The sequence below is a fragment of the Pogona vitticeps genome, chromosome 4, assembly GCF_051106095.1.
Source record: "Pogona vitticeps strain Pit_001003342236 chromosome 4, PviZW2.1, whole genome shotgun sequence".
NCBI lineage: Eukaryota > Metazoa > Chordata > Lepidosauria > Squamata > Agamidae > Pogona > Pogona vitticeps.
Genome location: NC_135786.1, coordinates 191090436 through 191113938, shown reverse-complemented (window position 1 = coordinate 191113938; position 23503 = coordinate 191090436). Strand labels below are relative to the sequence as shown.

General features: G+C 39.0%; 1 protein-coding gene across 1 annotated transcript in view; it reads left to right on the top strand.

The window, feature by feature from the left end:
* The window catches only part of CCDC178 (coiled-coil domain containing 178), a 196931-nt gene that overhangs the window by 40016 nt on the left and 133412 nt on the right, over positions 1-23503 (top strand). Inside the window, exons 7-15 of the mRNA XM_078393698.1 lie at positions 335-426; positions 2686-2880; positions 4584-4804; positions 9628-9770; positions 13482-13635; positions 15312-15407; positions 15509-15645; positions 17763-17946; positions 22257-22319. Coding sequence (XP_078249824.1) covers positions 335-426; positions 2686-2880; positions 4584-4804; positions 9628-9770; positions 13482-13635; positions 15312-15407; positions 15509-15645; positions 17763-17946; positions 22257-22319 — 1285 coding nt within the window. The remainder of the gene's footprint in view (positions 1-334; positions 427-2685; positions 2881-4583; positions 4805-9627; positions 9771-13481; positions 13636-15311; positions 15408-15508; positions 15646-17762; positions 17947-22256; positions 22320-23503) is intronic.

Genomic DNA, 23503 nt, shown 5'->3' with positions numbered 1-23503 from the left:
TCTACCCACATCTACCCATCAAATTCAACACAGGAACACATCTACCCCAGATTCTTCATCATATTACTACTGGCTATGTTATTTTGGTTTACAGTATAACGTAAATAAAAATGATGTAAAGTTCCTTGTCTGGAAAGAGTCCCAAATTTTGCAGAATAGGAGCAATAATTAGTGACAAACCAATAAATGTATAGCCATCATTTTTTGTTGTTTGAGATGAGAACAAACATTAATGAGTTAATCCAACAAGAGATGGTTACTGAAGATCGATTTTAAGTACCTTACAGATATTGGAAAGAAGCTGCCTATTTAAAATGTCAGCTTATTTTTTCAGAGATACAGATATCAAAAGTGATGGAGAAACTAAAGATACATTACTTTCTGTTTTTTCTGAGCTGAAGGATGAACGTTCATTATATCAGAAAGGTAAATTTATACTCTGTCTGGATGCTATTGGTCAAACTGCTTAATTGGAATTATTTCTGAATAACTGTTTATACTAGGGAAATACAGTAGTTCCCCACATAGCGACGATGATCCGTGCAGCAAAAATCATTGCTATATGGATTTGTCGCTATGCAAAAATAAAAAACCGATAGTAATGCATTAAAACCCATTTAACTCGTTCCTATAGGCAAAAACCTCACCTTTATGCGAAAATCCTCCATACAGCCGCCATTTTCGCTGCCCGGTAAGTGAGGAATCCGGGCGAAAACACAGCGGGCGGCCATTTTGGAACCGCCGAACAGCTGTTGGGAAATCATCGTTATGCGAAAATTGGTAAGCAAAACAGCTTACCGATCATCGCAAAGCGATTTTTTCCCATTAGAAACATTGCAATGTGATTGTAAAAATGATCGCAAAAATCCGTTGCTATGCGGATTTGTCGTTAAACGGGGCGCCCGTTAAGCGAGGCACCACTGTATAGTCAAATTGTTTGAAATGTGTAGTATGCTCCGCTTGCCATTTATAACACAGAAAGTTGGAGGATTTCCATTAAGGAGGGAGGCAAATGGAAACGGTCATTCCTCCAACTGCTGCTGTGTCAGAACAGTCTCTAATTCTGTAGTATAATGACATTTTCTTAATACCATTTCAAAAAAGAGGCCTTATGCATCTTCCCACCAAACTCTTTGTTTGCCATGTCAGTCTTTGTTTGCCCAACTGCTACAATTATTGGTTGAGATGAAGTCTGTGCTTCCCTGACTTGAGGCTCTAACCATGTTGGTAAAAAAAGGTTGGAAATGCTCCAGGATTGGGACAAGATAGTTTTAAAAAAATTCTATTGTCCACATGACATAAAAGGAAATGCAGATCATCCTGGAATTTTCCCCCTCTGTTGCTTCATCTGTTTCTGCTTCTTCTCGTCGTTGTCCTCCTCCTCTTTCTTCTTCATCACCACCACCATCACAACTACTGGATCAATTTGCATGAGTTTAAGCAGTGCGATTGCAGTATGATTGCTTGAACTGGTGCAGAAAACAATCCTTCGCTCTTTACCATTCCCCTCGGGGTGCTATATACTATTCTGCCCCCCCTTTTATTTTTATTTTCTAAACAGCTTGCTGCTGGCACTGTTGTACAAGAGCACCTGGAGGGAGAGAGAAAGACACAGAGAACAAGAATATGAAACCAGAGGAAGAAACTCATCACAATGAACTGGATTTAGGATCAAAAAGTTGCTTTGTTATGTGCTGTCAAATCACTTCTGACCAATGACAATTCAAATAGGGTTTAAAGGTTTGGGAAATGTTTTACCAATACCTCTTCCCAGATGACTGTCCATGGTCAAGTGAGGTTTTGAATCCTTATCTCTAGGCCTATTCTTAAGGGATATTGATAAATTGCTAGTAGTAGCCGCCACTGCTGCCATGAACATATTGCTCAGAATGAGACAGGTCCTCGCTTTGGCAGTGAAAGAGGGCTTGAGAAGGAATATTTCCTGCTTTGAATTGTAAAAGGTAGGGGTGATGCATCAATGTGTCGTCCCTCTCCTTTTTAATCCCGCTCTTCACAATACTTTGCAAGTCTTTTAAAACCCATTTCCTCCTCCCAATGCTGTCCAAAAGGGAAAAGAAAAATGAAAGCCAAGAACTGAGAAGGAGAGATGTGCAGGGAAATAAAGGGATTAATAAGTAAAGGAGGGAAGGGAAAAGGGGAGGAGGAGAGAAGGCTCATACCACTCGGCCGCTAGATCACTTTTGTAATGTTTTTTTAAAAAGACAAGCCCCCCCCTCAAAAACAGTAGAGAAAGTGGATCAATACAAAATTAAACAACAGTGTAGTCTGCTGTAAGAGTTCAGATAAAAAGAAATGTAGTGATGCTGTTCAAAACAATGTAAATGCTCCCGCCATATATATACTACGTGACAGCTGGAAAAATGTATCAATTCAACAGAGGGATGAAAAGAATGGGAATAACTGAGGTTATTTTCTCACATGTGATTGAACTCTAAGATACCGGCTTTTGGGGAGCCATTTTTGTGTTTTTGCAATACAACAGTGCATACCCATGAGATGTTTATTTAGAAATACATTTTGTGATTTTGTTTATCAAATCTAGCACTATTTGTGTGATGTGCTAACAACTCATTAAAAGTGAATCACAAGTTATGCACTGTAAAAAGCTGAATCTGTAATGTGAAATTTCTTCTCCCCCCTCCCTTTTTAAAATCATTTCTGAAGACATCCAGCCTTTAAAGCAAAAGACAACAAGTGTTCTGGCAGAGGTCACAGAGTTAGTTGCAAGATTAGAAAATGAACGTCAAGAGGCTGAAGAAGCTTTGGAATTTGAGAAACGACGTAGGAAAAAACTGTATGGACATGCTGATTACTTGTCACTCTGGAGGCTGAAACAGCTTCCCATAGCTGTTCAAAAAGGTGTGAAAATTAAGCATTAAAAATGAAAAAAATTAATAGACATTTTTATGAACTATGTTAGATCTGGCAAAAACTGGTGATTTCCTATTTAGACATACTAATCTTTTGGAAGCTTATTATTACTTTCAGAATAGTGTACTATGATGACATTTAAACTGGCTATTTAAAATAATTGTGATAATTTTTATATTGATCAAACAGATAAGGCTTGCCTGCCACACTAAAGAAATCAAGATTCAGGCATGGTATTATAATTTCTAAATGCAGTTTGCATTTATTTTTGAAAAAAAAAGTTTATACTGTACATGGGCATTATACATATAGTTATTTGTTTATAAATAAATAAATAAAAGAGGCTGAAGGGCTAATGTACAGAACAAATGAATGTTGTCCACATTCATTGAGACTTGTGGAATTAATTAGTCTGTGTAGAAGGAATGTACACATCACAATTATTATTTGGTCTTGGGAAATGTGCATATCTTGATATTCCATATATTCTTTACTTTTTTGGACATTATGCATAGCTTCAAATAGGCTTTGGTAAATCTGCATTTTATTGGAGACTGTGCATACTGACTGGATAATATCCACCATTCTGCAATATGTACAACATTCTTTTGTCCTGGAGTTTATGCATATGATTTGGAGAATGTGCAAACCCCAGCTGGGATAGCCACATTCCCAAAACCCTGTTTAAGATTTTGCACATTCCTTAAGGTTTATTTGAGCTTATGCACAATTTTCCCAGGGCCTCTTCAAGATTATATGTGTAGCTTGGATAATGTAAAAAGCATTTTAATATGCATATTCTATGATCCTGCGGGATATTACATACAATCCATGGAGAATGCACAGAATGCTGCTGACGTGTGCATTCCACGAAATCTGTTGAACATTATGCATGTTGTCTATAGAATGAAAACAAATCTACCTTCTGAGATATACATATTCTCCAAGACCTATTAGAGAGAATTTATACTGCCTGGGCAATGTTTTGTGTCACACTTTTATTATTTAGCTTGTTTGCTGGTGCCTATCTTTTGCTGGCAGTTCTTGGGAAGTTTATTGTGAGTTTTAGTCTGACACATTTGTTGAAGTCCCTTTGGCATTTGTGGAAGGTTTGCATTACTTGCCTTGGCTGACTGCAGCTAATTGACAAGGTGGCAGGTCTCATCTCTTTTGTATACTGTAATTGGGTGCATGACCAGACATGTTATTGAGACACACTTGAGCACCTTGTCAATTAGCTGTATCACATTATACAAACTTTATATGAACACCAGGATTTTGGCCAGTCTCTGGAAAGAATTAAAGCCCAGCTCTTTGGCCTTTGATAGATCAGAGGTGTCTTCCCGCAGCAGTGTTCCCAGTGCTAGCAAGTGGTACCTTTTGCATCCATCCTATCATAAACTATCACAAAAAGGAGTTGGTTATATAACACAAAAGCAGCAGTTCTGTTGTCTTACCTTACTGTTCACAGAACTTTTGATACTGAGTTATTTTCAAATAGAGTATCACACGCTTCTTCAGTAAGATGGACAGTCCTCTTCACAGCTGGATAGCCACAGCGACTGGTGCATGCACAGAAATTCTGTGAAAGAATGTTTCATAAGAAACTGTATGAACAAATGGCAGTGTATTACCTTCAATGTAGTATTCATAGTTTTGTTATACTGTATAGCTTTTTTTTTCACCTACAGAGTGGGAAAAGTGTTCTCGAGATATTGAAGAATTACAATGGCATTTTGAAGAAAAAAATCAGCAGCTACAGGATGCAGTAAACAAACTGATGAAAATAGACATAGCTAATGCAAAGATTGTGGAACATATAAACTTTATGAAGACATACAGCCCTCTACTGGGAGAAAAGTTGAGTTATGAAGGTGGTTGTATAGAAGAAGTTAAAAAGATATACAGAGAGGTAAACAAATTAAACAAGTTTGTTATTTTTCTCCATTGACTTGTAAAGGCTCAAAAACACAATGTCTGAGAATTTTCTATTTTAAAATGGAAAAGAAATGTACAGGTAGAACACAGCACAAACTAGTAGGATTAGCTATAAAATAGAGACAGGTTTGTTATAAAAAGTATTTCACAGATAAGGCCAAACTCTTCAGTAGCCAGAATTTATGCTGCAACTCTATGCACATTTACTTGGCAGAATGTCCAAGTGAAAGTAGATACGATTTAGTTGCATGTAAAACTGCAAAGATACAGAGGAAAATAATAGAAAGTGGAAAATCAGAGATCTGTTCAAGAAAACTGGAGATATTAAAGGAACATTTTGTACATAGATGGACATGATAAAGGACAAAAATTGGAGGGGCCTTACAGAAGCAGAAGACATAAAGAAGAGGTGGCAAGAATACACAGAGAAATTATACCAAAAAGATCTGGATATCCCGGATAGTGTGGTTGCTGATCTTGAGCCAGACATCCTGGAGAGCAAACACAAGCCGCCTAGAGTGGTCGAAATGACTAGATAGGTGGGGTATAAATACAATTAATAATAATAATAATAATAATAATAATAATAATAATAATAATAATAATAATAATAATAATAATAATAATAATAATAATAATAATAATAATAATAATAATAATAATAATAATAATAATAATAATAATAATAAAGTGGGTGTTAGAAAACATGGCTAACAACAAAGCCAGTGGAGGTGATGGCAGGACTATTTAAAACATTAAAAGATGATGCTGTTAAGGTGTTACACTCGATATGCTAGCAAGTTTGGAAAACTCAGCTGTGGCCAGAGGATTGGAAAAGATCAGTCTACATCCCAATCCCAAAGAACAGCAGTGCCAAAGAATGCTCCAACTACCGTACAATTGCACTCATTTCACATGCTAGCAAGGTTATGCTCAAAATCCTCCAAGGCAGGCTTCAGCAGTATGTGGACCGAGAACTCCCAGAAGTAAAAGCTGGATATCGAAGGGGCAGAGGAACTAGAGACCCAATTGCTAACATGTGCTGGATTATGGAGAAAGCCAGAGAGTTCCAGAAAAACATCTACTTCTGCTTTATTGACTATGCAAAAGCCTTTGACTGTGTAGAAACTATAGAAAAGTCCTTAAAGAAATGGGAGTGCCTGCCCATCTTATCTATCTCCTGAGAAATCTATATGTTGGACGGGAAGCAACAGTTAGAACTGGATATGGAACAACAAATTGGTTCAAAATTGGGAAAGGAGTACAACAAGACTGTATATTGTCTCCATGCATATTTAACTTATATGCAGAATGCATCATACGGAAGGCTGGACTGGAGGAATCCCAAACAGGAATTAAGATTGCTTGAAGAAATATAAACAACCTTAGATAAGCAGATGATACCTGTTGTGCACCCCCCCAGTGACCCCTGTACAGTGGTGCCTCACATTACAACGTTAATTCGTTCCAGCGATATTGCTGTAGAATGAAAACGTCATACGTAATGCGAAAATAAAAAGCCCATTGAAACGCATTGAAACCACTTCAGTGCAATCCAATGGGCTGGAAACGCACTGTCCAGTGAAGATCCTCCATAGGGCTTTCAGCTGTAATTGTCTTTCCTCAGCTCTGGCTTTTTCCTTTTCATAATCTGGCTCCTTTTGTCTAGCTTCCACCTGTAATTCCTCAGCTCTAGTCCTTATTTCTAATTCTTTTAATTTAAATTCCTGCTGCAAGCTCCATCTTTCAAATTCTTGTGAGGTTAACCCAGTTTCTCCTCTTGAGGTCTCCTCCTCCTGAGCCTCCCCTTGCTCTATCATTTCAAGAGAGCTTTTCTCTTCCTGAGGTAAACTTTGCACATCAGCAGCCCCCTCCATACCAAACTTTTTCCCTCTCTTAGAAGGCATGTTTCTATGTGTTTCTTTAGACAAGTTGTTTTTTTTTCAGAGGCAGCCAGGCAAGCCTCGGTTTAAAATACTTTTTCCCTTTCTGAGTTAGAGTGATTGAGATGCAGTAGCTCTCCACTGGCAGTTTCAGATGGCTACTTTATATTTTCAGGCACCTAGCCTAGCTGTTCCTGTGTCTGAGACCCTGTTACTTTTAGCCTCCAGACACCCAGCTGTATCAGAAATATTTTTCTTCTGTAAGCCTCAGTTATATTCAGTCACCACATCTATTTCTCTTGACCCTGGCTAACACTTAAGTCCCCTCAGTGCTCCCTTTTCTCAGAGCTTCAGGATCTAAAGCTCTAGCCTCTTGGTCCTTCCTTTCTAAGTGTGAGGTAAACTTTTTAAACCCAGACTTCTCTTCAGAGTCTTTGCCTGCCTTAGCCTTTCCTAAAGCTTTATCCTTTTCAAGCTGCTCACCAAGAGCTCTAGGGTTCCCTACTCCTCCTTCCACAGCCTTCGGCTATCAGGTTCCTCAGACTCAGAATATTTCTCTTTTTAATTAGGCTTACTGGAATTCATTCCTTTCGAATCCCACACAGCTGCCGCCACTTTTTTCACACACCCCCAGTGACCCCTGTATATTATGTCTCTCACACAAGTTCACCTTCGGACACAACTTGTTCTTTTCCCCTTTTTCGCTGCCACCAGAGGATCTTATCCTCACTATATCAATTATTAATCTCACACTCTTGCTGCCAAATACAACTAGGTTTATTTATGGAGTCGAAAGTAAATCACAGAAGGAAAATCATGGATATTCTGTTATCATCCATCCAATAAACGTGGATTTGATTACTTATAAGCTTGCTTGTATTCATTTACTTTAATCAAGGTCTCAATATATTCTCTGCCTATGTACTTCTAATTCCTTTTAACTCTTTAATATTCTCTACCAAACGAACTGTCCAATATCTTGTCTAAACACTTCTCAATCTTCTCTCTAAATCTCAGTCACACCCAGTTCTGTTGACTCCTTCTCTCCTGTCCTGTCATAGGCTCCTGCACTAGAGCTCTAAAATGACTGACAGCAGTGATGTGTGGACTGTCCGCCACAATGCCACTCTGATGACAGAAAGTGAGGAGGACTTAAAGAACCTCTTAATGAGGGTGAAAGAGGAAAGCGCAAAAAATGGTCTGAAGCTGAACATCAAAAAAATAAAGATCATGGCCACTGGTACCATCTCCTCCTGGCAAATAGAAGGGGAAGATATGGGGGCAGTGACAGATTTTACTTTCTTGGGCTCCATGATCACTGCAGATGGTGACAGCAGCTGCGAAATTAAAAGATGCCTATTTCCTGGGAGGAAAGTGATGACAAGCCTAGACAACATTTTAAAAAGCAGAGACATCACCTTGCTGACAAAGGTCTGCATAGTCAAAGCTATGGTTTTTCCAGTAGCGATGCATGAAAGTGAGAGCTGGACCATAAAGAAGGCTGACCACCGCAGAATTGATGCTTCTGTATTGTGGTGCTGGAGGAGACTCTTGAGAGTTCCCTGGACTGCAAGGAGAACAAACCTTTCAATTCTGAAAGGATATCAACCCTGAGTTCTCACTGGAAGGACAGATCCTGAAGCTGAGGCTCCAATACTTTGGCCATCTCATGAGAAGAGAAGACTCCCCAGAAAAGACCGTGATGTTGGGAAAGTGTGAGGGCAAGAGGAAAAGGGGACAACAGAGGATGAGATGGATGGACAGTGTTTTTAAAGCTACTAACATGAATTTGACTGAACTCCGTGAGGCAGTGGAAGACAGGAGGGCCTGGTATGCTCTGGTCCATAGGGTCACGAAGAGTTGGACATGACTTAACGACTGAACAACAACAAAACTGGAGGGGATCAGGCACAAGCTGGGAAATTAATATATTTGTCAGCATGTCATGTGAGTGGAAAATAAGAACATTTTATGTATATAAACATTTCATTATGGTTGTTTGTTAGTTAAAGGTGCTAGAAGTGTTGAAAGAATGGAATTTCCTCCATGAATCTGCATGTATGTGTTCAGAAGATGGTGTAATAGGGGTTATCATGGTGGAATTGGATTACAAAGTAAGCAGAAACTTTTTGAGATTTTGATTAGCAATGCTTGTAGGATAAATTTATTTAACTGTGGGCATAGTAACATACCCTTCATCAGTTAGTAATGTGGTTTGTACAATTTTAATTGAGCCTGCCTAAGCAAATTTTGATGCAACTGAACAAGGACCTTTAAAGGGGATATCGTTTTTAAGGCTGCTTATTCAAATGTTATTTGATTAGTTTAGAGTTTCGAAAAAGGCCATGCTGACTGAGAGATTCTGAGAGTTACAGTCCCAGAAATTAATGTGAAGGTCTAGATTCCTCCTCCATAAACCAGTTTTATATATATAGAGAGAGAAACATCTCCCAATGCATAGACACGAAAGGAGAAAGTTAAAAGAAAACTTTTGATTCCTGTTGTGTTTGTTAATCCTAAAGTACAACAGATTGATCTTTCTTTGAATATGATGTCCTAGCAGAATTACCCTTGTTTAGTTTTTTAAATTAGGTGATTATTCACGTGTCTTAAACTTTTCCAGTGATCAAAGGAAGGAGTTCCAGCTGTGTCCTTTTGAGAGTGGACAAGCTTCCAAAAGAATTTTGGCTGAATACAAGTCTGCAGTCCTATGCATCTGACTCCCAGAGACCTTGCAGAAATTTACTTCTAAGTAAAAATATTGGAGGTTGTTGCTTTTATTTTTAGAAAAGGAATTAAAACATATATAAAAGACCTAGTGCAGCATTTTGTCACTGCAGGGAAAATAAATCAGATTAATCTTTCCAATATTGTGATCTTTATATTGTCACATTAAATTCTTTACCTTTAACAGACAAAAAGTATATATGATATTGTTCATCATAAACTTGTTGAGGTGAAGAAATCACATGAGGCAATCACAGCACAGTGTGAAAAAAACAGACTATCTATGTCTGAGCAAATAAAGGCTGCTGTGGAGTTGTTGAACCAACTCAGGTAAGTTCTTTTAAGCTTTACGAGATTATTCTTCAAATGAGTTATGTTCATTTATGTACATGAAAACTGAATTCCTTACACAGATGATCTCAGATGCCTTGGGAAGCAGTGGTATTTTTTTATATTTATGTATACAAGTCCATATAGATAAATTGTACTTTTTAAACAACACAGGTTGCTGCCCTACAGGTTTACATTAAAACAAATATACAGTGGTGCCTCATTTAACGGGTGCCCCATTTAATGATGAAATCGCATAGCGACGATTTTGCGATCGCATTGCAATGTTTTAAATGGGAAAAATCGCTTTGTTTTGTTTCGCTTACCGATCATCATTGCAAAGCAATGATTTTCTAACAGCTGATCAGCGGTTCCAAAATGGCCACCGGGTTAAAAAAATGGCCACCCGCTGTTTTCTGTTTTTTTAAGCCCATAGGAACGCATTGAAGGGGTTTCAATGCATTCCTATGGGCTTTTTAATCTTTAATATCACATAGTGACAAAATCGCTTTGCAGCGATTTTTGCTGCACCGATTATCGTCGCTATGCGAGGCATCACTGTATGTGAAAATGATACAGATATGGGGAATTCAGAGACTTGGGTAAATGTGGGAAGAACATCCTTTGACTGTGTCGACCACAAAAACTATTGCAAGTTCTTAAAGAAATGGGAGTGCCTGACCACCTTATCCATCTCCTGAGAAATTTATATGTGGGAGAGGAAGCCACAGTTAGAACTGGATATGGAACAACTGATTGGTTCAAAATTGGGAAAGAAGTACAACAAGGCTGTATATTGTCCCCCTCCTTATTTAACTTATATGCAGAATACATCATGCGGAAGACAGGACTGGATGAATCCCAAACTGGAATTAAGATTGCCAGAAAAAATATCAACAATCTCTGACATGCAGATGATACCACTCTGATGGCAGAAAGTGGGGAGGAATTAAAGAACCTCTTAATGAGGGTGAGAGAGGAAAGCGAAAAAAATCATCTGAAGCTCAATATAAAAAAAAACAAAGATCATGGCCACTGTTCCCATCACCTCCTGGCAAATAGAAGAAGATATGGAGGCAGTGTCAGATTTTACTTTCTTGGGCTCAATGATCACTGCAGATGGGGACAGCAGCCACGAAATTAAAAGAAGCCTGCATCTTGGGAGGAAAGCAATGACGAACCTAAACAGCGTCTTAAAAAGCAGAGACATCACCTTGCCAACAAAGGTCTGCATAGTCAAAGCTATGGCAGTTGCCAGACCGATTACAGATACCAACAGATATAAATACTTATCTCCAGTCCTCGCTTATATCTACTGGTTATCTCAACATGGGATTCATCTAGTCCTGCCTTTCACATGATATATTCTGCATATAAGTTAAATAAGATGGGGGACATTATACAGTCTTCTCGTACTCCTTTCCCAATTTTGAACCAATCAGTTGTTCCATATCCAGTTCTAATTGTTGCATCCTGTCCCACATATAGATTTCTCAGGAGATAGATAAGGTGGTCAGGCACTCCTATTTCTTTAAGAACTTGCCATAGTTTGCTGTGGTCCACACAGTCAGAGGCTTTTGCGTAGTCAATGAAGCAGAAGTAGATGTTTTTCTAGAACTCTCTGGCTTTCTCCATAATCCAGCGCATGTTAGCAATTGGGTCTCTAGTTCCTTTGCCCCTTTGAAATCCAGCTTATACTTCTGGGGGTTCTCGGTCCACATACTGCTGAAGCCTGCCTTGGAGGATCTTGAACATAACCTTGCTAGCGTGTGAAATGAGTGTATTTGTATGGTAGTTGGAGCATTCTTTGACACAGCCCTTCTTTAGGATTGGGGTGTAGACTGATCTTTTCCAATCCTCTAGCCATTGCTGAGTTTTCCAAACTTGCTGGCATATTGAGTGTAGCACCTTAACAACGTCATCTAGTCTGTTTTAGATATGACTAAAGCATGAGTCACTTTTGCTAGGCATTTTCTGTCCAGAAAGGGGCACAGTTGAGCAATCATTCGGAGTTGATAAAAGGTGTTCTTGGCCACAGGAGATATTTGTGCCTCCATGATCTCTGTGTCGAGTTGCCCTTGAAGCTAGTACAGAAACTACAAGTGCAAAATGCAGTGGCGAGGCTGATTACAGGTACCAACATATATGAACACCTATCTCAAGTCGTGGCTTATCTCTACTGACTCTTTCAGTGTTCAGTGCCTTTTGATAATCCTCTCTCCCAGAAGCAGAAATTTGCATGATTTTATGAAACCTGGAGGAGTGTAGTATGGATATTTTCTTGGATAATGTGAGGTATTAATGTCTTTCTGTCCCTGCCGTTGCATGCTGCTTATCCACCATCCACCTCATTACATTTTCTATATAATAGCATACAGTCATGCCCCACTTAACAATTGCCCCGTATAATGATGAATCTGCTTCACGACGATGTTTTTGCAATCGCAATTGCAATCGCAAAACAATGTTTTAAATGGGTTTTTTTCGCTGTGCGATGATCGGTTCCCTGCTTCAGGAACCGGTTTTTGCTTTACAACAATCAGCAAACAGCTGATCGTCAGGTTCCAAAATGGCCGCTGGCTGAAGAAAATGGCCCCCCACTGTTTTCTAGGATGGATTCCTCGCTTTACAGGAACCGAAAACGGCCGCTGTATCGAGGATCTTCGCTGGACGATTAGGTATTTCGCCCATTGGAACGCATTAACCGGTTTTTAATGTGTTTCAATGGGTTTTTTATTTTGTTTGACGATGTTTTCACTCTACAGTGATTTCGCTGGAATGAATTAACGTCGTCAAGCGAGGCACCACTGTACAGAGGTGTAGTTCTCCCAGGTCATAGGGCCTGTAACCCCTTACTGTGGGGAAAGCCAGCTACCAGCTGAGTCCCTACATTTGAAGAGAACAGACAAAGTGTGCATGTCTGAGTGCAACTGTACCATGAAGCAGTTAAGAGGAAGATCACAGGTTATAATCTTTCCTTTCTCAAAAAAACCCTCCTTTTTGTCTCTGACTCACACAGACAACCATTTTTTGAGGAGACAGAGAAAAGCAGGCTCATCTCTCATCCTCAATGTTCATTTTAGAGGACAAGCCATAGCCTCATATTGTTAGAGCTGCTGATAGCTAGGCAGCTAGTGAGGGGACATTATGGCCAGGTGAGGAAGCATGTAAGATGGGGTATGTTCAAGATGGTAAAATCCATTTATTCAACTATAGTATTGGCAGATATTTTATATAACCTGGAAATATTTTCATGTGCTGCTCTTTTTAGGATATATTTTGGAATAAATCTATTTTATGTTGATAACAGGCAAGCTTACAGTTCTTCCTGTTGATCCCTTTGCCACTTTCTTATTAGCCCATCAGCTTCTACCATTTGCCAGTAAACCTTCACTAAGGGCATATGTATTGCTAGCAAATTTACTCAGCTAGCTGACAGTTAACTTACAGAAAATAAGTTATTGACTAGAAGATTGAAGGTGCAATCCTAAGTAAACTTAGAGACGTAAATACCAATCAACGTAATTTACCTTTAATAGGAATCACACCATTCAATACCAGAACCTATGAAAACAGTTTCATTATATTGTAATACAAGGAAGTTGTTATGTTGGGCTTATAAGGTTGTGTTAATAAAGTTCTGATTCATTTAAAGTAATTTTGGACAAAGGGATAAATTTCCTTCCCCCCCCCCCCCACTCCCATCCCCAGGAATGAGTTAAAAGAAGCTGGAGTTATCTACGATGATTTCTGTACCAAGATAAATGCAATGAAGGAGACAATATTACAGCACAAAAAACATCTTGAAGAGTTAATCAAGCAAGAAGTAGACACAAAGGCTGACTTAGTGTCCTGGCATGATAAAGTGAGTTTTGAAACAAATATATCCCCTTAAAGTGTACGTATATTGTATACATTTATAACCTATAAATCTTTAACATTTTGTCTATTGAAAAATGAAGTATTATCTAACCGTGTGAATAAATGCCATTGTTCTTTGATGAAATTAAATGTTTGCTGAAGTTTTTGTACTCCGCATCCAGGATACTTAGGTAGCTCCTGAGACCCACATTTACCACCAGATGTGGGTCTCATCCCTTCTTGCCCCTCTCCTATGGTACTACAATTACAGTGGGGTCTTGACTTTTTTTTTTTTAATATCCCGCCTATCTAGTCGTGGTGGACTACTCTAGGCGGCTTACAACCTTGAGAACTTAATCTGTATTGGAAGGCGGTTCTCAAGTCAAAAAGTCTGTAAGTCAAGTCTCCACTGAGCTACAGTACATTGAAAACCGATTAATCCCGTAACAGGCCGTTTTTGTTCCATTTTGGTTTTTTTCTGGTCTGTAAGTCAAATCTCAGTCTGCAAGTCAAACCTAAATTTTGCGGCCAGAGAAGTCTGTAACTCAAAAAGTCTGTAAGTCAAGCCGTCTGTAAGTCAAGGGTCCACTGTAGAGACATTCAAATATTTGCATATTCATGCTGGCACTGCCACTCATTAGCTCTTTTTGCTTGCATCCTTGCACAATGGTCCTGTTGTTTTTCTTATTGGATCCACTTGGTAACCATTTCCAGTTTCTTACAATGCAATATTTTTGTCTGGCCTATTAGCCATTCTGGGCATTGTGGAAAAATTAAAATTAAAATGGCAGCTACTGTGTACCAATGGAAACTGAGCAACTGCAGAGATTGATTCAAAAGCATACCAGTACCATCAGGAAAGATTGGGGAGGAGAATTGGGCCCAATCTGTGTTGGCTGAGGAGGGGACTAGTTTGTGATTCTGTTCAAAGTGCCTACTCAAGGCACGAGAAGGTAATTTTTTTGAATGATAATGCTCAGCATTCCTCAGCCAATCTAGTCATTGCATGTTGGTTGGAGCATTCAGACTACCATCAGTGAGAGAAATGCACCATGTAGTTACAAAGGAGAGGTAATGCCGCCTCAATTTTGGAATGTCTCACCAAAAGAAATGGAACTAGAACCAACTAGATTTTCCTTTTGGCACTAACAAAAAAGGGTATTTGTGTGTGTGTGTGTGCTTGTTCAGGTTTTTAAAAATTTAGTTCTGGAGGATTTCCAGCCTCCCCTACCCCTGTTCTTTTTATATATATTTAACTGATTGTTCTTTTGCTGGCTTGTAGATGAATGGTAGTTTAGATTTCAGAGGGAATTTTTATTATGTTATATTTTTGAGGGACCACCAAAGCCCATAAACAAATTGTGCCTGTCTCTTTGACTCCTCCTTTTCTGTCAACCATTCTCACCATAACTCATTATGATTTCTAAATAATACCCTTCACCATTATCTTTGCATTCATACATTTTGCTTATGGAACTGAAATTCACATATTAATTTTAATTTTTTCTTTTTTTTCCAGCTAGGATTTTCATCTACTTCTCTTGTTTTAGAAAACTATTGCTTAGGGCAAACAAACAACAAACAAACAAACAAACAAAAGTTGCAATAATGTGAACTTTCAAATGCCACATTTGTTGTGATAATCCAAATGAGCAATTGTGTTATATGTTTACCCTTCAGGCAAAGCGCTTAGCTTTGAAAATTACTGCCCAGGAAAATGAAAACAAAGATTTACTTAACAGCTACTTGGAAGAAATGAAAAACATGGAATGTTCTGTAAGTTTTTAAATGTGTTCAGATGAAAACATTTGTGAATTGCATAAGTGTTTGTGAATTGTATTTTCATAATATTCCATATATGTCGTATTGTTTCCTAGAAGTCAACTCAGGAGTCTGATATACAAGATCTGAAAGACAAGCTCAGGAGTTATTTGGAAGAAATAGTTAACCTGCAGAATGAAAGCAAACGTCTTCGTGATGAAAATGGAGAATTTTTGCAAAAATTCAGGGAGTGGTAAATACATGTTATTCATTCATTCATTCATTCATTCATTCATTCATTCATTCATTCATTCATTCATTCATTCAACTTCTATATCAGCCATCTGGCTACAAGGCCACTCTGGGCAGTTTCCACTGAAAAAATAAGACACAAAATAAATACATTGTCAGATTACAACCATCAGTGATGGGTATAAACTCAAAATGAACCGAAATCAAATACAATTAAAAAATCCAAATGAAAAATAAAACATAGACCATAAACAAAGAAAGAAACCACAAATAGGAAACTTTTGTTCATCTTTGAGGACAAGAGGGACGCACAAAAAATATTCCCAAAGAACCAAAACACTTTATTTAAATCAAAGTTATGGTTCGTGTTGGTTCCACAAAGTAGGGAAATGCAGGTTACAGATTCACACACACACCCCAAAATTGTTCACACACACCCATAAAATCGTGGGCCCACTGATGTACCCTTCATCCACCTTCACTTCTAGTCCTCAGATACGTATAAGCGCTAAGCTCCATTCTTTGATTCCCTAATGAGAAAACATACCTTTTTGCTTCTTTAGAATTAACCTCATTGAAAACAATAAGACATTTTCTCTGAAAAACTGATAAATTGGAATGGACTGAGAGGCTGAGGCTATGGCAGTGGGGCATTTATTTATTTATTTATTTATTTATTTATTTATTTATTTATTTATTTATTTATTTATTTATTTATTTATTTATTTATTTATTTATTTATTTATTTATTTGATTTTTACTCCGCCCCTCTAGACAACGTCTACTCGGGGCGGCTAAAATTTTTTATTTATTTATTTAATTACAATTGTTCTTGTGAACAGTGGGACAAACTATAAGTCTAGCAAGAGAAAGTATACTTGTCAGTATAAGCAATGACCATCAATCAACCTGGAATGCAAAATAGTTGGAGTTTAAGAATTAATTGGACTGTTTTTAATATAAAATTCACACAGTCCTGTTCATCATGCTCAGTTCAATTCACAGAGACAGGATCCAGTGATGATCTCTCTCTGGATTTCACTAATTTAGGACCTTGATAATTCAGTGGCCCTCCTCCTTCCTGCAGGTCTCAGTGAACCCCTCTCTTTCTGCACATTAAAACTTACCCCAGAAAGCTGGGGAAGCTACTCACAAATCTTTCAGCAGTTCGAATCCACACAATGGAGTGAGTTCCCATCACTTTTCCCAGCTCTTGCCAGTTCAAAAGTATGTAAAAATGCAAGTAGATAAATAAGTACCACTATGGTGGGAAGGTAACAGCATTCCGTGTCTAGTTGCGCTGGCCACATGACCATGGAAACTATCTATGAACAAACGCTGGCTCTATGGCTTGGAAACAGGGATGAGCACCACCCCCTAGAGTCAGACATGACTGGACAAATTGTCAAGGGGAACCTTTACCTTTACCTATGCATGGAGTGTAATGCTCTACTCATATAGCAGTAGAATCCTGGCTTTATTATTATTTACTGTGTTAACTCTCTTTTCATCCTTTCAGCACTAGCTCCACATGGAAAATATATGAATCCACACCTCACAGGGTCTTTGGTGTATCTATTTGTGAGGATGTTTAGAGCATCTGTGTGCCCAGAGATGCAAATGATTATGACTGCTGTGGAAAAATATGATACTGCAAATCTGTTTTGATTTTTTTCCCTGAAATTAATATTTTTGAATATATATATATTTAAAAGGGAGTTGTTTTCTACATTTTATTTCCACATACAAAGAGATCCCAAAAGCTACTATACCAGTGATAAACAGTTGTACTTCTGTAGTCTCCTTGAGTTCCAGTAGTATATTTGCATAATTCCACTCTGAATCAAATGGTGGTTATGCTGGCTGTTGCATAAATGTAGAATAGTAGACTCTGAATGAGCAGTCTTTGGCTTATTTTCATTTATAGATACTGAGAATTTATTAAAGTGTCTCTTTTACACAAACATATCTGTTTGGAAATCCAGTGCATTTGTTGGCAATAGAAAGAGAAATGAAGTTAAAGATGTCTTCACAAATACTCCAAAGCAATTTAACTTTTAGTGAACTGTGGAAGTTGTGCTGCTGTTGTAAAGTGGCTTTTAAATTTAATTTTAACAGTTCAAGACGGAAAGTGGAATATCAAGCAGAAATTCAGGTCCTGCAGAAAAATATCCGTAGACTGGAAGAGCACTTAAAAAAAGTCAACAAGGAACTTTATGCAGCCGAACTGGCTTTTGATGAAGCCAAGACAAAACTGGAGGAATTGGAGCAAACCATCACTAAAGACAAAATGCGTTTCAAGGTTGTTTGAAATCATTCTCTTATTATACTGGAACCTAGGGTTACCCACTGGAACTGAATGGTATGAAATTTAGGACAGGTACAAGGAGGTACCTTTTTACACAGCATGTAGTTAAGCTGTGGAATTCATTGTTTCAAGATGTCATGATGTATTGGATAGCTTATAAGGGGACTGGATAAATTAATGGAGATAAGGGCTGTCAATGGCTTCTGATTAGGATGACTATGTATCACCTGAAATATAAAAGGTTAGTATGCCTCTGTAGATCAATTGAAGATGAAATGAAGGGCCCCAATTGCACTCATGTCCTGCTTATGGGTCTCCCATAGGAAGCTGATTGGCTCCTATGTGATGTGAATACAGTGGAACCTCTACTTAAGAACTTAATCCGTTTTGGAATGGTGTTCTTAAGTTGAAACGTTCTTAAGTTGAAGCAAAATTTCCCATAGGAATGGACTGAAAACCAATTAATCTGTTCTGGCTGTTTTTTTTATGTAGAGGTGCGTTTGTACATTGAAGCATTACTTCCCATAGGTACTAATGCAAAGCTGGTTAATACGTACTCTACCATTAGGGGGAGAATTTTTTTTTAACCTAAGATGACCTAAGGTTAAAAAAAGAGCAGGAAAGGTTTTTTTTTCCTGTTCTTATCTTGGATTTCTGTTCTCAAGTAGAAGCAAAATTTAGCAAATGGAGCTGTTCTTAAGTTGGATTGTTCTTAAGTAGGGACGTTCTTAAGTAGAGACCCCACTGTACTGGACTAGATAGGTCTTTTGTTTTATTTGCATGCTTCTTCTTTTTCTATGCTGGAATAGGCTACATGAACTTCTATCTACAATTTGTTTGGGATAATTGTATAAATACATCCATTTGCAGTTCTTCCACCCACTGATAGAAGGAATTGGGGAAGGGATGTGGTTATTCTCTCGCATCCCTGACAGCTTTCTATGGCACCTACTACACTTTTCTGGAGAAAATTTTCAGGCAGTATTAGAGGCTGCGTGTTTGTGAGAAAGTATCTAAAATAGCCTTCCTGTACTTTGCCCTCTCACTCCGGAATAATGTGGTGAGACGCAGGTGATGGGTGTAAGGCCACACTTTATTAAATCAACATGCCATAACTTATGGCTTAGAAACCAGGGGCCTGTGGTAGTGCAGTATCAGGTTTTGTGCCGAAGGTCTCACAGGACCCCCTCACAAACCTAAATCGGCAAGTCCCACGGCCCATTGTCATGCTGTTCCTAAGACAGCATGAACCTGGCTGGTGAAATATCAAGCCCCTGTGGGCATGCAAGCCCCCAGCCTTTGGTGGCCCTAAGCCCAGGGAGGGCCCCAGCAGGTCTTTCCTCCCAGCACTGTAAACTCACGATCCACGGCACCGAAAGTTCAGACCCGCTATGCACTGTTTGAACTCCATGGGCACTCACTGATTCAGTTTCCTTCCCCATTACCCACCATGGAATGGGCAAACTTGCTATGCTGCATTCCCCCATCCAGCCAAAAATTTCAGCATGCAGGCCCCTAGAAAGATCCCTCAAGAAAATCTCTAAACGAGCCTCAGATAAATGAACCCCATCACCTCTATAAAGTTCCATTTGGTTCAATCAGATCTCTGGGTGTCCTGTTACTGATCCTAAGCCATTAACCTTAGCTCTGCAAAATTCCTTATTAACTTTCCTAGGTGCTCTATTTATGCAACTAGCATTGCAGTCGGCAATCCAACTATGCCGAGAAATAATCATGGACCAAACTATTCATGAAAACAGGAACTTTGTCTTCTAGCTCCTCAGCCACAATGTCCAGCACAAGGGACTTGCCACTTCTCCTGGCCAAATCATTACCCTCCAGATGAACCAACAACACATCTGGGGGTACACCAGCTGCCGCTGTGTCTGCCATGCCTGAAAAATTGCCCAAAGCATGCCCCTCCGGGCATGCCATTTCAAGCTTGCTGCTGGTTGCAGTCCCAAATCTCAGCCCCATGCCATCCTGCAGCATAATCTGCTGCCCAGTGAATGAAACTGTGACCCAGCAACAGGATCCTCAATTGCTGTTTGGGTTGCTCTGTTTCTGAAAGAGACAAGGAGCCTGGCAGCAGCTTACAACTGCAGCAAGTTTTGCACGTAAAGTTTGTATCTATGGGAGGACCATCTCCCCACCTTCCTGATCTCCTCTGTGCCATATCCTAGCATGCCGGCAGTAGACTGTGTCCCAATGTGAAATGAGTGGGTTCCAAAGTGCCATCCAGCCAAACCTACTCAATCCAAAGTAGCTCCAGTTACCTTCCAAAATTGGTATTTTGTTAGTGGGGTGCTGTCAATATGACAAGATAAGTAGCCCTGATCTCCCCGCTTTTCTTAAGGTAATCCTCTACTGCCCTAACTGGGCATACAGTGGTGCCCCGCATAACGAGGGCCCCGTTTAACGACGAATCCACATAGCGACGCATTCTTTGCGATCACAAAAGCGATTGCATTGCAATGTTTTAAATGGCTAAACATTGCATTGCGATGATCGGTAAGCGTTTCGCTTACTGATTTTCACATTGCGATGTTTAGAAACCAGCTGATTGGTGGTTCCAAAATGGCCGCCGGGTTAAAAAATGGCCGCCCGTTCCATTTTTGCGCCCTTTCCTCGCTTACCGGGCAGCGAAAATGGCGGCTGGATGGAGGATTTCCGCATAGCGGTGAGTTTCCCCCCATAGGAACACATTAAACGTGTTTTAATGCATTCCTATGGGTTTTTTTTTCCCTGCATAGTGACGAATCCAGATAGCGACAACTTTTTCGGAACGGATTATTGTCGCTATGTGGGGCACCACTGTATTTCTAAAATGGAACAAGTCCCTAGTGAGATAAAGGCTCCTTTGCCTAATTGATCTGTCTTAGATCTCAGGATATGTCTTCAGATCTCTAGTGAACATATAATGATAATGTGGCAACCTATAACACATGTGTCCTAAAATGATACTTAAGTCCTCCACTTTCTGAGATTATTACAGGGATTAACATTGCATTTTCCCCTCAACCAAAGCAGGATTTAATATGCAGTGTTATATAATGAGTAGAGTTTGTTGTAATGGAAGCTTGGATCTGGGAGATCTGTATTCAGATCTGTAGAGCCTACTCTTTGTTTGGATGGGACAAAATTTATTATTATTCTTATTAATATTCAAGTACCAGAAGCAAATCCTATTTTCCCTGTATTTTGTACCACTTCATTTTCATGTTTTTGAACAACATTTTAATATTATTCTGTTTCCCCAAAAATAAGACAGGGTCTTATATTAATTTTTGCTCCAAAACATGCATTAGCGCTTATTTTCAGGGGATGCTTTGTTTTTTTCATGTACAATCTATGTTTATTCAAATACAGTCATGTGATCTTCTGGTTGCTGCACAATGGTGGAGGGTGGGCTTTCAGTTAACTAGGGCTTATTTTTGGGGTAGGGCTTATATTACAAGCATCCTGAAAAATCATACTAGGGCTTATTTTCAGATTAGGTCTTATTTTTAGGGAAACAGGGTAGTTTAGTAACATTTTTGTTGTTTAGTCATTAAGTTGTGTCTGACTCTTCGTGACCCCATGGACCAGAACACAACAGGCCCTCCTGTTTTCCACTGACTCCCGGAGTTTGGTCAAATCCATGTTGGTAGCTTCGGTGGCACTGTCCAACCATCTCGTCCTCTGTCGTCCCCTTCTCCTCTTGCCTTCACACCTTCCCAAGATCAGGGGCTTTTCCAGGGAGTTTTCTCTTCTCTTGAGATGGCCATACTATTGGAACCTCAGCTTCAGGATCTGTCCTTCCAGTGAGCACTCAGGGTTGATTTCCTTCAGAATGGATAGGTTTGTTCTCCTTGCATTCCAGGGGACTCTCAATTATGGGGACTCCTCCAGCACCACAATTCAAAAGCATCAATTCTTTGGCGGTCAGCCTTCCATACATCACTACTGGAAAAACCATAGCTTTGACTATGCGAACCTTTGTCGGCAAGGTGAGGTCTCTGCTTTTTAAGATGTTGTCTAGGTTTGTCATCGCTTTCCTCCCAAGAAGCAGGTGTCTTTTAATTTTGTGGCTGCTGTCACCATCTGCAGTGATCATAGAGCCCAAGAAGGTAAAATCTGCCAGTGCCTCCATATCTTCCCCTTCTATTTGCCAGGATGTAACAGGACCAGTTTAGTAACATACGTCTATATAGTTTAAATAACATACTTTTTTTAAAAATGGAATATCTATTTGTTCCACTTCTACCTGTCTTTTATTTGTTCTAACCAGTTACTTCATTTTTCAAATCATTTTTTCTTTGTAGAACTTGGAAGAAAATGTGAAAAAACAAATCAGAGATGAAGTTAGTGCTTGGAAGCTGACCCAGGTAAGGAAAACAATAGATTTCAATTCATTGTTTAAATGTACATTTTGCACATTAAGTTTCTTTCTTTACTCACTGTTTTGAGATTACATTCACGTCTCTCACTAGTTCATAGTGTCATTCTGTGAAGAACCAGAGATGCACAGATGGCACTAAAATAATGAAGGCACAATTTTTCCTTGCACATGTAACAAGAAATGTGCAGAAAGGGAAGGGTAAGAGTTATTATGGGAGATGCACATTGGCTTCCCGTTGCCTTTAATATTTTTGCACATATTTCTGTCTATTTGCTTGCACCAAAGTGGGGGGAAGGGTACAAACTGGGCATTATTAAGCCCTAGGGGAGTCCTCTATATGTGGGCGCAGTGCCCTCATGCCCTAATTGTTTGTAAGATATAGGGAATTTCTGACTTCATTTCACAGGTCATTAACCTAGCTAAGTGTTTTCCAGGTCATTAACCCAGCTTGCAACAAAGTTCATAAATGTTACCAGCTTATGAAAAAAGTAGTTTGCCTTCTGCTGTATGCAGAAGCTTGAAAATGATGTTTCAAAAACAAAACAAACAAAAAACCTTGATGCAGATATTCCCTAAAGCACAAACTAAAATTACAGTACTCGGATTTGAAAAAGAAACACAAAAGCAAAAAAAATATTTTGGATTTTTCTAAAAATGTTTATGCATCCCCAAAGAACCATGAAGGAAGACAGAAAAATGATAGTTTCCCTTATGTAAGGCCCTCTGGTTCTTGGTTCTTCGTACTATTTTTAAGTAGCTTTAGACACATTTTTTTTTGTTTGTGTATCAAACCAAAGTAGTAGCTCCTTGCAAACACACACACATACAAAGAAGATTTGCTGGTAGATCTATGCATCCAATTCAATACATGTACCCACAGAAGAAATCTAGGAGGAAGTCAACAACCCCATGTGCCCTCAGTATCTGTTCTGGAAAATGGAGAATCCTCCAGAGCATAACTGTGCATGATTGGGATGGCTGGGTGGAGGAAGAACAGAAGGTGAATGTCCTGTTATGGTCACATAGGTTAGCATGGGGAAGGAAATTGTGACCCCCCCCCCCCCGATATCTGTCTAAGGAGCTTCTTTCTTCATGGATGTTGTTTAATTTGTCTTTTAATATTTAACTTATTGTGTTTTTAATTGTGAGAATGTTAATGTTGTGAGTCGC